The 13,728-nt window shown below is 34.4% G+C and overlaps 1 protein-coding gene across 5 annotated transcripts in view; it reads left to right on the top strand.

Moving 5' to 3' along the window:
* Positions 1 to 13,728, top strand: part of LOC118009497 (lysine-specific demethylase 6A-like) — a 170,418-nt gene that overhangs the window by 88,042 nt on the left and 68,648 nt on the right. For 4 of the 5 annotated variants that reach the window (XM_035003638.1, XM_035003790.1, XM_035003720.1 and 1 more), the window contains exons 8-10: positions 1,989 to 2,023; positions 9,876 to 9,969; positions 11,732 to 11,858. In XM_035003638.1, coding sequence (XP_034859529.1) covers positions 1,989 to 2,023; positions 9,876 to 9,969; positions 11,732 to 11,858 — 256 coding nt within the window. The remainder of the gene's footprint in view (positions 1 to 1,988; positions 2,024 to 9,875; positions 9,970 to 11,731; positions 11,859 to 13,728) is intronic. The other variant, XM_035003557.1, reaches the window with a different exon arrangement.

Below are 13,728 nucleotides of genomic sequence, written 5' to 3' on the forward strand. Positions count from 1 at the left end.
GTGTCTTTACCTATAAAATTTCTCAGCCTGTAAAATAAACGTGTAAAATAAAGTATCTCTTTACTTACAGAATAAAATAACCTATAAAATAGACTTTGTTCTTGCTGTTGGTTTCTCTTTGTTTTGTTATCTTGTGATAGTATTTTTGTCCTCTCTAGGGAAGATATTTTTATTCTTTGAGGAAGGTGATTAACGTGTGATGTGTAACCCGTTTTTGTACTGAAAAGTTGTTTGGTTTTAGAGTTAACTACATTTTGAGGTAATTTTCCCTTTTATGGAAAGGAATTTATGGATACCTAATGCAGTGTTGTCCAATCTGGATATAGAGAAGTTACTGGAAAGATGGGGAACTGAGTGTTTTCCAGGCCTTCACAATAGGCTAACTGAATCAGGATTTTTTTTTTTTTTTTTTTAAGATTTATTTATTTTGGAAGGAGAGAGAGTGATCAAGGGGAGGGGAAACAGATGGAAAGAGTCCTCAAGCAGATTCCCTGCTGTGTGGGGAGCTCCACTCAGGGGCTTGATCCCAGGATGGTGACCTGACCTGAGCCAGTATCAAGAGTAGGACGCTTAACCAACTGAAGCACTCAGGCGCCTCTGAATCAGAATCTGTAAAAGCTAGCCTTAAGAATTTGTAATTTTTTCATGCTTCCTAGAATGAATTTTATCTTTGTGGTTTCAATGAGAAAGTGTGGGGAAGGAGAAGAAAAGGAGATAGAGATACATATTAGTACTTTTCCTCCAGCAGATTTCATCACTGCTGTGAGACTTTAATTAAAAAAAAAATTCACATACATAAATACTCTGCATATAATTTTGAAAGGTTCTCCTACTTAGAATCTAACTAAGCAAGAAGTGAATACACTTTTTCATTAACAAGTGAAAACCATAGGGACGCCTGGGTGGCTCAGTCGTTAGGTGTCTGCCTTTGGCTCAGGTCATGATTCCAAGGTCCTGGGATCGAGCCCCACGTCGGGCTCCCTGCTCCATGGGGGCCTGCTTCTCCGTCTCCCACTCCCCCCTGCTTGTGTTCCCTGTCTTGCTATGTCACTCTCTGTCAAATAAATAAATTAAAAAACAAACAAACAAAACAAATGAAAACCATAAAATTCAAAGAGCTAAACTTTAGTTGTAATTTTATAATTTTATTTTATTGACCATTATGGTATTCACTGAATCATTAATGCTCCAGTGATTTGGAACTGGGCAACAGGAAGAGCTCCAAAAAAAGGGAAGGACAAATGTTCTACTTTATTTGATTTTTCAAATGTATTTATTTTATAATCCTGCTTTTTAAGTGATTTGACTTTTTTTCTTCTTTAGCCACCACGTAATACTGAAAACCTGAAAAGAACTCATTTCCTCTATGTGTTACTTGTATTACACTGATCTATTACTTACAATGAAATACTTTTTGGGGGGACTTACTATAAAGGGACAGCTTTTGTATATTTAGAAAATATATCTTTATTAAATAGTAACTTTACCCCTCATTGGACTCTGCTCATCAGGAAGCCAGCTTCTCCCTCTCCCTCCCCCTGCTTGTGTTCCTGCTCTCGCTGTGTCTCTCTGTCAAATTAAATAAAATCTTAAAAAAAAATAGTAACTTTATTAGTAAGTTGAAAGTTTGTGAATGTTGTGTTATGATGTTTGAAAAGGTATATTTACTTATTGCTCATTTGAGTTTCATATAATAATTAGCGTTGATTTTTAATGTTTCAAATATATGTTAAAGTTTTTCTGGAGTTAAAAAGTAAGTAATTAAAATTACATTTTAATTTAATAATGACTTCCAGCAAGTTTTTTTTAATATACTTTTGGTTTTTAGCAGATTTATTTGCATGTTATTTAAGTAAACACAAAAGACACACTCCTAAATCAGATTTGTAACCTTTAGTTTTAGCATTTCCTTATATTTTACCATTTTCTTTATTTTTATTGTTTAATCAACTGTATTGTAATTAATTATTTTCCATGATCCTTTGCAGTTCAATTTCATATTGCCCACTTGTATGAAACCCAGGTACGTGTTTTAACTAAACAAGAACAAAATCTTACAGCAAAATCCTCTCAATGCTTTAAGTGAAATGAATTTTATAAGGCAATTTCATGCTTTAATTGAAATAATCAGTTTGATTTCTCAGTATATACTTCTCCGTATATTTAATATAGTCATATATATTGATACTCATTACATGTATCTGCAGTTTTGCTCAGTGAGGTTTGTATTCAATATGTGTACAGTGTTTGTAACTACCTTCAGTTCACTGTAATTTAATAAATTTTCCAAACACTCTGCTTGCTGAATACTAGGAACTGTCCTTTAATTTGATTTGTCTGTAAGCTTAAATCATTTGCATGCTGTGAAATGACTATACTTTGAGAAGTTTTTATCATCCTGGTAATAATGTCTAATTTACTTTTCAAAATGTGTGTGAATGTTTTTTTATTTTTTTATTTAAATTCAATTAATTTATGTATAGAGTATTATTAGTTTCCAAGATAGAGTTCAGTGATTCATCAGTTGTATATAACACCCAGTGCTCATTACATCACGTGCTCTCTTCAGTGCCCATCGCCTGTTTACCCCAGCCTCCCTCCAGCAACACTAGTTTGTTTCCTATGAAACAAATATGTTTCGTATGGTTTGTGTCCCTCTCTGATTTCGTCTTGTTTTATTTTTCCCCTCCATTCCCCTATGCTTCTCTGTTTTGTTTCTTAAATTCCACATATGAGTGAAATCATACTGATAATTGTCTTTCTCTGATTGACTTATTTCGCTTAGCATAATACCTTCTAGTTCCATACAAGATGTTTCAGATGACAAAATTTTGTGAGTTTTTTTGTTTGTTTGTTTGTTTTTATGGCTGAGTGATACTCCATTGTATATGTATGCCACATCTTTATCCATTCATGTCGATGGGCATCTAGGCTCTTTCCATAGTTTGGCTATTGTTGACATTGCTGCTATAAACATTGGGGTGCACATGCCCCTTTGGATCACCACATTGTATCTTTGGGGTAAATACCCAGTAGTGCAATTGCTGCGTCAATGGGGTAGCTCTATTTTCAATGATTTGAGGAACCTCCATACTGTTTTCCAGAGTAGCTGTACCAGTTTGCATTGACACCAACAGTGCAGGATGGTTCCCCTTTCTCTACATCCTTGCCAACATCTGTTGTTTTCTGACTTGTTAATTTTGTTTGTGGATGTTTATAATGAGACATTGTCTTAGAGTTTCCTGTTTTTCTGTAATAGTGAAATACCTTTTAAACATTATTATTAGGCCACTTATGGTTGGCATACCTTTCTTTGTAATCGTGTAAATGATATAAATATACTGCATAGTTTTTGCCTTTTCCAGAATGGCAGCTTTGGAAGCATATTGTGTGTAGCCTTTTCAAAAGTGGCTTCTTTCATTTAATGTGCATTTAAGTTTCCTTTATTTCTTCATGGCTTGATAGCTCACTTCTGTTTAGCTCTGAATAATATTTTATTGTTTGGATGGACCACAGTTTATTAATACATTCACCCCATGAAGGATATCAAAGTGTGGCAGTTATGAATGAAGCTGTCAAAAGCACTTGGCTTTTCATAAATGCCCCTTATCAGTTTGTGGTAGTTCCCCTCTATTCCTAATTCTTTTAGTGGTTTTATCATGGAAAGATACTGAATTTTGTGAAATGGTTTTAAATTTTGTCAGAAGGTGTTGAATTTTTAAATTTTTTATTTGCATCAATAGAGCTAACCATATATTCCCTTATAGTTCTTTCCTTTACCTAGTCTCTGGTAACCGCCATTCTACCTTTATATCTTTGAATTTGTATATTTCTAGATACTGCTTGCAAATAGAATCATGCTGAATTTGTCCTTTTGTGTCTTGCTTTTTTGACTTACATTACCTTCAGGGTTATCCATGTCTAGCATGTATCAGAACTTAATTAATATTTATGACAGAATAATATATTTTGTTTCCATTCCTTAGTGGGTGAACACTGGGCTTCTACACTGAGGCAGTTGTAAGTAATGCTACTATAAACATTGGAGTACAAATAGCTGAGACACTGTTTTCAGTGCTTCTGGGTATATATCTGCTAGAATTGCTGGGTCATATGGTAATATTATGTTTAATTTTTTTGAGAAGCCACAGTGACTACATCATTTTACACAAACAGCATATAGCATTACACAGGGTTCATATTTTTCCACATCTTGCTTGGTTATTTTCTGTATTTTTACCTGCATAAGTGTTTTGAAATTATATTTTATTGTAACACTGATTTGCATTTTCTTGTTAACTAGGGGTTTTGATGGTTATTTCATGTGCTTATTGGGCATGTGCATATCTTTTTGGAGAAATGTTTGAGTCCTCTGGTCATTTGTGATTGCGTTGTTTGATTTTTTGTTGCTGTTGACTTGTTAGGAATTCTTTATCTCCCCTGAACATTGATCCATTATGAGATACGTTATTTGCAAATATTTTCTCCCATTCTGTGTATTTTTGATTACTTCCAGGATTTGCACTATCTTCATAGTACCTTTTCATGTATAAAAGTTTTAATTTTTTTTATGAAGTCCAGTTATCAATGTTGTTGCCTATGGTGTTTGTGTGTGTGTGTGTGTGTGTGTACACACATATATATAAATGTAAAATCCAAAGTCGTGAAGACTTTCCATTTTGTTTTCTTTTAGGAGTTTATAATTCTACCTCTTACATATAGGACTTGCATTCATTTTTGGTTTTTCTTTTCCCTCCTTCCTTTTTTTTTTTCAGAGAGCATGAGAGCAAGCATAACTAGGGGAGGTGTTGGAGGGAGGGAGAGGAAAAGAGAATCTTAAGCAGACTCCATACTCAGTGCAGAGCCCAACTTGGGCCTGAGATCATGACCTGGGCTAAAATCAAGAGTCAGACACTTAACCAGCTGAGGCACCAGGTGCCCCATATTTAGTTTATTTTCTAAGGTGTAAGAGAAGGATCCAACTTACTCATTTCCATGTGGATATTGCGGTCTCCCAGGACAATTTGAATTGAATTGAAAAAACTGTCCTTTCTTCATTGAACGGTCTTGGCATCCTCGTAGAGAATCAGTTGACCTGATTGTGAGTGTATTTCTAGAGTGTCAAGTCTGTTCCATTTGTCTGTCCATGTGTGTGCATTATTATTCTAGTATCATACTATTTTAATTATTATATTTTTGTCATAATGAAGGAAAAAGATAAAGATACAGGAATTTATGAAAGAAACTTAAGTTTTTAACTGATGTGTAAGTCTTCCAATTTTTGTTTGTTTTTCCAAGGTAGTTTGACTTTGAGGTCCTTTGAAATTCTATATGGTTTTAGGATGTATTTAAAAAAAAATAAATTCTTTAGTAAGTGCTGTGGGCTTTTGTTAGGGATTGCAGCGAATCTGTAAATTGCTTTATGTCGTGTTGTCATTTTAATATTAATAATTTCAAACTGTGAATACAGTATTTCTTTCCATTTATGTCTAGTTACTTTAACAGTTTGGCAGTTTTATTTGCAGTTTATTGTGTTAAAAACACTTAACATGAGATCTACCCTCTTAATATTTGGAGTGTACGGTGCAGTATTGTTGATGTGCACTGTTATACATTAGATCTAAGACCTAGAGCATATTTAATTTTCTAAACTACATCGTCTTTCCCATTGATAAGAAATTCCCCATTACCACTTTCTTTCAGCCCCTGTCAATCATTATTGCATGTTTTGAGTCTATGAATTTGACTGTTTTGTATACCTAATATAAGTATAATCATGCAGTATTTGTCTATGACTGGTTTATCTCACTTAGCATAATGTCTTATGTAAAGTACTTAGTAAACTTGAGATGAGAGATTTGTATACTGAAAAGTACAAAACATTGATATAAGAAGATTAGCAGATAGAAAAATATCCTATGTTTATTGTTGGGAAACTTAATATTATTAAATTGTTTGTACACATGGTTTTCTCTCTCCTCTGTGGGTTTTTGTTAATGAATTCAAAATTGATTTATAGATTACCTGCAATATCTATGAAAATCCCAATAGAATTTTTTCTAGATAAAGGAAGAATGATTTTCTAATTCCAGTAGAACTTAAATAGATCACAAATAGATAAGTCTGAGAAAGAACAAAGCTGAAAATATTGTAAATCTTGATTTCAAATACAGAGCACTGAAAACAATATGTACTAGTATAAAGACAGATGTAGATAAACCCCTGGAGAATAGAGAGCCAAGAGGTAACAGCCCTGGGTAAATCCAGAGGTCAGTGGATGTTTGACAGAAGTGCCAAGAATAGGGGTGCCTGGGTGGCTCAATCGTTAAGCGTCTGCCTTCGGCTCAGGTCATGATCCCGGAGTCCTGGGATCGAGTACCACGTTGGGCTCCCTGCTCCGCGGGAAGACTGCTTCTCCTTCTCCCACTCCCCCTGCTTGTGTTCCCTCTTTCACTGTGTCTCCCTCTGTCAAATAAATAAAATCTTAAAAAAAAAAAGTGCTAAGAATACACAATGAAGAGAGAATTGGGTCTTCAACAATTGGTGTTAGGACAACTAAATATCCGTATGTAGAAGACTGAAATTAAATCCCTATCTTTCACGCAGACATCAACCCGAAGTGCTTTAAAGATTTAAAAAGAAGGTAGAACTAGGGCGCCTGGGTGGCTCAGTTGGTTAAACGACTGCCTTCGGCTCAGGTCATGATCCTGGAGTCCCTGGATCGGGTCCCGCATCGGGCTCCCTGCTCGGCGGGGAGTCTGCTTCTCCCTCTGGCCCTCCTCCCTCTCATGCTCTCTGTCTCAAATAAATAAATAAAATCTTTAAAAAAAAAAAGAAGGTAGAACTAAAGCTGTAGAACTCTCAGAAGAATACTTCTGAGAGCTTCATGATACTGCTCTTGCCAGTGATTTTGTGTGTATGACACCAAAAGCACAGGTAACAAAACAAAAATCAATAGTTAGGACCACATCAAATTAAAAGGCTTCTTCATGGGCTGCCTGGGTGGCTCAGTCTTCACCTGAATGTTGAGTTTGGCTTAGGTCATGATATCAGGATTGTGAGATTGAGCTGGCTTTGGGCTCTGTAGTGGTGCGGAGGGTGGTCTGTTTGAAATTCTTGCCCTCTGCCCCTTCCCCACTTGCGTGTGCATGTGTGCATTCTTCTCTCTCAAATAAATAAATATTTTTATTTATTTAATTATTTTATTTTTATTTATTTATTTATTTATTTATTTAAAAGATTTTATTTATTTATTTGACAGAGAGAGACAGTGAGCGAGGGAACACAAACAGGGGGAGTGGGAGAGGGAGAAGCAGGCTTCCTGCTGTGCAAGGAGCCAGATGTGGGACTCAGTCCCAGGATCCCGGGATCATGACCTGAGCTGAAGGCAGACGCTTAACCATCTGAGCCACACAGGTGCCCCTAAATAAATCTTTTTTAAAAAATGCTTCTACACAGCCAAAGAAACAATCCACAGAGTGATAAGACAGGTAACAGAATGGGAGAAAATATTTGCAAACCACTTAATATAATAAGGAATTAAAGATTTTTTTTTTTAAGGATTTTATTTATTTATTTGACACAGAGACAGCGAGAGAGGGAACACAAGCAGGGGGAGTGGGAAAAGGAGAAGCAGGCTTCCCGCTGAGCAGGGAGCCCGATGTGGGGCTCTATCCCAGGACCCTGGGATCATGACCTGAGCCAAAGGCAGTCGCTTAACCAACTGAGCCACCCAGGTGCCCCAGTAAGGGATTTATCTTGCAAATATATAAAGAATAACTGTAACTCAACAGCAGAAAAATACAATAACTGGATTTCAAAATGGGTTAGGTCTTTGCATAGAAATTTCTCTGAGGAAGACTTCAAGATGGCCAACTTGTATATGAAACAGTGCTTAATGTCACTAATCATCATGGAAATTTAAATCAAAACCACCATGAGGTATCATTTAAATGTATCTAGACAGCTATAATAAAAAAACAAAAGTTAGCAAATGTTGGCAAGGATGTAGAGTAATACCAGAGAACCCTGGTATGCTGGGGCACCTGGGTGGCTCAGTCGTTAAGCATCTGCCTTTGGCTCAGGTCATGATCCCAGGGTCCTGGGATGGAGCCCCGCATCGGGCTCTCTTCACGGCGGGAAGCCTGCTTCTCCCTCTCCCGCTCCCCCTGCTTGTGTTCCCTCTCTCGCTGTGTCTCTCTCTGTCAAATAAATAAATAAAAATCTTTAAAAAAATAAAAAAAGAACCCTGGTATGCTGTTGGTGGATGGGAAAAATGGTGCAGATACTATAAAAATCAGTATGTAAGATTTCTTCAAAAAATTAAAACTTAGAAGTACCATAGGATCCGTCATCTCACTTCTGAGTATTTATCCAAAAGATCAAGATTTCAAAGAGATGTTAGCAATCCTGTGTTCATTGCAGCACTATTCATAATAGTCAAGATGGGGAACAGCTATTGACAGCTGAATGGATAATATTCTTTGACAGATAAATGGAAAAAAAATATTTTATACAAGTCTTTTATATTCTTGGTAAATTTATTTGAAATATTTTTTTCTGCTGTTTTAAGTAGAATTGTTTTCTGAATTTCAATTTTGGATTATTCTTTACCTGGTGCAAAATATACAGCTGATATTTGATTAATTCTATATCCTGTAACTGATAAATTTGACTTTGGTTATATGTAGGGAAGTGTTTATCCTTACATGTATGGACATCTTTGTGGACGTGGAGTTGGTGTCTGTTTAAATTGTCATGTGTTTATATATCTGTACATACACATATAATAGAAATAAAAAGTTTTTTTCTTTCCTGAGATTATTGTTTTTGGTCACATTTGGTTAGCGAAAAAACTCAAAATTATTAGCTCCAACGTATACTTTTATTTGAATTAATTATGTTGCTCTGCTCATTTAATACAAATATCCTTGAAATGACATTTTTATTCTTTTGTTATTATAAAAATGACTAATTGCTTTTCCAAGTACATTAAAAAGTTAATGCTTTAACTGATGAATCTCTGAACTCTGTGTCTGAAACTAATATACATTATATGTTAATTAATTGAATTTAAATTTTTAAAAAAGGTAATGCTTTGAAGTTTTCTCTGTTTTTCCTGTTATGAAGGAGTTGTATTAAACATTAACACAGCAATAATAATAGGTTGTAGTCTTATTAGTACTTTTTGGGGAGAACTGTGAGCAGTGGACTCACTTAGAAATTTGCCTATACCTTAAATATCATGAACATTGTTTGGATCATAACTGTGGTACAAGGGTTAGGTCTTTAATAACGTATTTCTGTGTAAGTATTTTTCAACAGTATTTTCTACAAGAGATGTATTTTTGTAAGGTTAAAATATTACCTACTTTCCTCTTGTTTTAGACTTTGTAAAACACAGAAGCACTTAAATCTATTTGCTTTCTACATTGTATCTTTGAAAGTCTTCTCAGTTATACATTTGCTAGTATAATACTTAAACAGCTTTGTGAATGTTATTATAATGTATAAGGTTGAAGTTACTCTGTTTGTAACTTTTGGGATATAGCAGGTTTTTTATATGTCATATTTTGTTGACACCCTGTTACACTGAAGTTTAATTTTACCAACTGTTAGTTATTCTGCAGCATAGCTGTCCAGGGTTGAAGAAACAATCCATTAATAATTTACTTTGTACATTCAATTATTTTTTTCATTGTAGAAACTATATATTATCTAAATACATATACTACTAACTCTTTATAGTGTACATTTTAGTGTTCTTACTATTTCATTACTTGTAAAGTTAATTAAATCATGTCATCAGTTCCTTATTAAAATCTTTATTTAAAGATTTATCCTTTTATTTTTCTTTGACTTCTTTTCTACTTTAGAGGAAATATCATTCTGCAAAAGAAGCCTATGAACAACTGTTACAGACAGAAAACCTACCTGCACAAGTAAAAGCAATTGTTTTACAACAGTTAGGTATATAAAAAATTTATTTTCTAATATAGATTACATTAATTACAAATTATGGGGTGGTTGGTGGGTGCAGTTGGAACTCTTCTGCCTTAACAGTCACTTTTTATTTGAAATTATGTGTTAAGATTAATGATAACGTGTATTATTTTAAGATTTCATTTAAAATACTTTATATTGTAAATGTTTCTCTGTAATATTATTCCTTTTCTTCTTTTGTCCAGAATTGATTTATACCCACCATCTAACATAGTCCATCTCAAAAAATCCATCTAACTACATTGCTTCAATGCAACTAGTCCTTTTAAACTCAATATTATCCTCTTGTACTTGATCCTGGAGTAAGTTTGAGTGTATCCATGTGCATAGCACTTTATGAAGTTAATTAAATTGACGTCTTGCACACAGCTACTGAGTGGCTGTTGAGCTTCTTTTCACAGGCTCATTTACAACATGAATTAGTGGATATATTGCACCTGAAAATTACACAATATTTCACTCTGTATGTTCTACAGCATTTCTTAAAATTTTATGGTTTTTCATAAGAAAATCTAATGTTTAATGTAAAGTTAATATTGTTCTTTCTTAGAGGATACTAGGGAATATTCCCTAGTAATTCATATTGTTAAGTTATTCATCATTTCTATATATTTTGGTTGGGGTTTGTATTTCTCTTCACTGTTTCTATTTGGTTTTGAGCAAATAATTCTAAATTTTAATGAAGTTTGTTGATAATATGTAGGTCTTTTTTTTTTTTTTTTAAGATTTTATTTATTTATTTGAGAGAGAGAATGAGAGAAGCATGAGAGGGGGGAGGGTCAGAGGGAGAAGCAGACTCCCCGCCGAGCAGGGAGCCTGATGCGGGACTCGATCCCGGGACTCCAGGATCATGACCTGAGCCGAAGGCAGTCGCTTAACCAACTGAGCCACCCAGGCGCCCGATATGTAGGTCTTTATAATGTCATTATATCATTTTATCTATGTCAAAAACAGTCAAGCATAGTTTTACCTTAGTGGTATTTTCACAAAGGTAATTTTATACACTTCAGTTGACTCACAACTGAAACACTGGTTTCTGTTTGTCTTAAGTGTAAATTTAACATATTTTATCATGTTCCAGTTTTTCCATTGTCTCTGTACCTGTAATTCCAAACCTGTTTATTAAACAGGCACTCTGTACTGCTCTTACTGCTCTTTAAAACTGTTTTTCGTTAGTTTTCCATAAGCCTTGGAGAGTTTTCATTGTTTTTGTTCTTGGTCAAATATTATATTCAGCATGTTAATGAAAATAACCAGTATCAATAAGGTATAGAGCCTTCTGTAAGTTTTTTAAAAATTATTTATCTGATTTATCTTTTTGATTAAGGTTTTATTCCTTAGAAATCAAAATTAGCTTGCTAGTTGTTTTAACCTTCAAAGGAAAAGTAAATTAATCATTTTTGTATTTTTGGTTTAGAGGTTGCAATTTTTTTCGGTTAAATTTGGAAAAGGAAAATCCATGGCTGCTAATTTAATAAGTGTCAGTACATTGCCCAAAATAATTTAAATTTCTCTCAGTTCTTTCAGAGCCCTCAATAGCATTGTTTGTACCTTTTTGGGTGAGGTAGACTTTCCTATAGGTATCTCTGGTAGTTTTAAATTTGGAGGAAGTTTGAAACAAAATGAGTAAATATATGGAGAGGATATTTTATTTATGTTCTTTGTGATATTCTTAATGGTGGAAAAATGGTTGAATCATGGGTAAATGCTTATAATTTTTTAATTATAGGATGGATGCATCATAATGTGGATCTGCTGGGAGACAAAGCCACCAAGGAAAGCTACGCGATTCAGTATCTCCAAAAGTCTTTGGAGGCAGATCCTAATTCTGGCCAGTCTTGGTATTTCCTTGGGAGGTGAGACCAGTCACTTGGATTATGCTGCATAGAGTTAATTTATAGTCTAAAATGCTAGTTTATACAATATCTGCTTTTTATTATAAATACATGGTAACAGGTTCTTGGTAGGTAAAACTGGATTACTCTATATTTGGTGCTTTTAATGAGAAATTTTTATTTTCCTAATCAGTTGTTATTTTTACCTTGTCTTCATGGTACTTACATTATTGCTAGTTTTTGAAGTACTGAATAGTGAGACACCAGGTATTACTAATACTGTTTTTCAGTTCAGTATTTAAACTTGTTCCTTCTGTAATTTCTATCATTTTTAATGTATTTATTTAACAGAATTCACTTTTATTCTCACTGAAGACCTATGGTAAAGTTCATTTGAATAGTTTGAAATCTCACTTTTCATTTCACATAAATGAAAATATTAGATCTGTTAGGTTCGTTTTTTCAAAGTTATAAACTTAGTTGTCTTACTTTGATTTAATTGTAAATTTCACTTTCCTCTCTCTCTCTCTCTCTCTCTCTTTTTTTTTTTTTTAAAGATTCCATTTATTGCGCACTTGGGTGGCTTAGTTGGTTAAGCATCTGTCTTTGGCTCAGGTCATGATCCCAGAGTCCTGGGATCGAGCCCGATGTTCTCCCTCTCTCTCTGCCTCCTTCTCCCTCTTCCTGCTGTTCCTCTTGCTTGTGCTTTCTCTCTGTCAAATAAATAAAATCTTTTTAAAATAAAAGGGAACGAGTGAGTGCAGGAGCGATGGGGAGGGGCAGAGGGAAAGGGAGGAGGCTGCTGAGCAGGGATCCTGATGTGGAGCTCGATCCTGGGTTTCCAGGATCATAACCTGAGCTGAAGGCAGAAGCTTAACCAACTGTGCCATCCAGGCGCCCCTCATCTCATTCTTTTTTACAAGGAATACTTTGAGAAACTTTGTCATGAAGTCTAATTCAAATTTAGTTTTTGTGTCAACTTTAGTTTTTGTATAATGAATAATTTTAAAATTAATGTATAATTTTTTTATTTGGTAAAATATATTTGAGGGAGATTATTGTTAGGTTAGTTATTTTAAATTTTTTCATTATCTATTAATTGTGTATAATAACAGTTAACTGATTAGTTAACTACTTTTATTAAACTTTTTTCTAGTCTCCCCTAGACTTACAGAAGAGTCTAGTTTGAGTTTGTAATATAGAACTTGTAAATCCAAACTTAGTCTCTCTCATCCACTAAAATTCTCAGGAAGAAGCTGAATCTTTTCTCTCTCCATTGCCTAGCATTGTATATTGAACAAAATGTCTATTTAATAAATAAGTGAACTAACTAGAATTCGGATTTGGAGCTAAGTTCTTATAGTTAGCTTCACATAATGAATATAAGAGAGGCTTATTACTAGAAAAAGGGAGGGCTGTAAAATTTGACGTCTAATTGTTTTATGGATTAGTACTCTTACTCCTATAAATTCTAGGAGTATGAATACTTTTTGATACAAGATAAGAATTTGTAGCATAATATGCACTGTGCATACCTATTTAATATAAGGAATTATTATTCTTTAATTACAGACAAATATAAACAGTTTATAATGAAATATGTTTAAAACTAGCACTTAGGGGCGCCTGAGTGGCTCAGTCGTTAAGTGTCTGCCTTCGGCTCAGGTCATGATCCCAGGGTCCTGGGATCAAGCCCTGCGTCTGGCTCCCTGCTCTGTGGGAAGCCTGCTTCTCCCTCTCCCACTCCCCTTGCTTGAGATCCCTTTCTCGCTATGTCTCTCTCTGTCAAATAAATAAATAAAATATTTGAAAATAAAGAAATAAATAAAACTAGCACTTAAAATAATGATGTACGTTTCCATCTCTTTGAGAATGGTATTCCACAGAGGGC

This window comes from Mirounga leonina, unplaced genomic scaffold (assembly GCF_011800145.1).
Source record: "Mirounga leonina isolate KUSES-001 unplaced genomic scaffold, KU_Mleo_1.0 Mir_101046, whole genome shotgun sequence".
NCBI classification, from domain to species: domain Eukaryota; kingdom Metazoa; phylum Chordata; class Mammalia; order Carnivora; family Phocidae; genus Mirounga; species Mirounga leonina.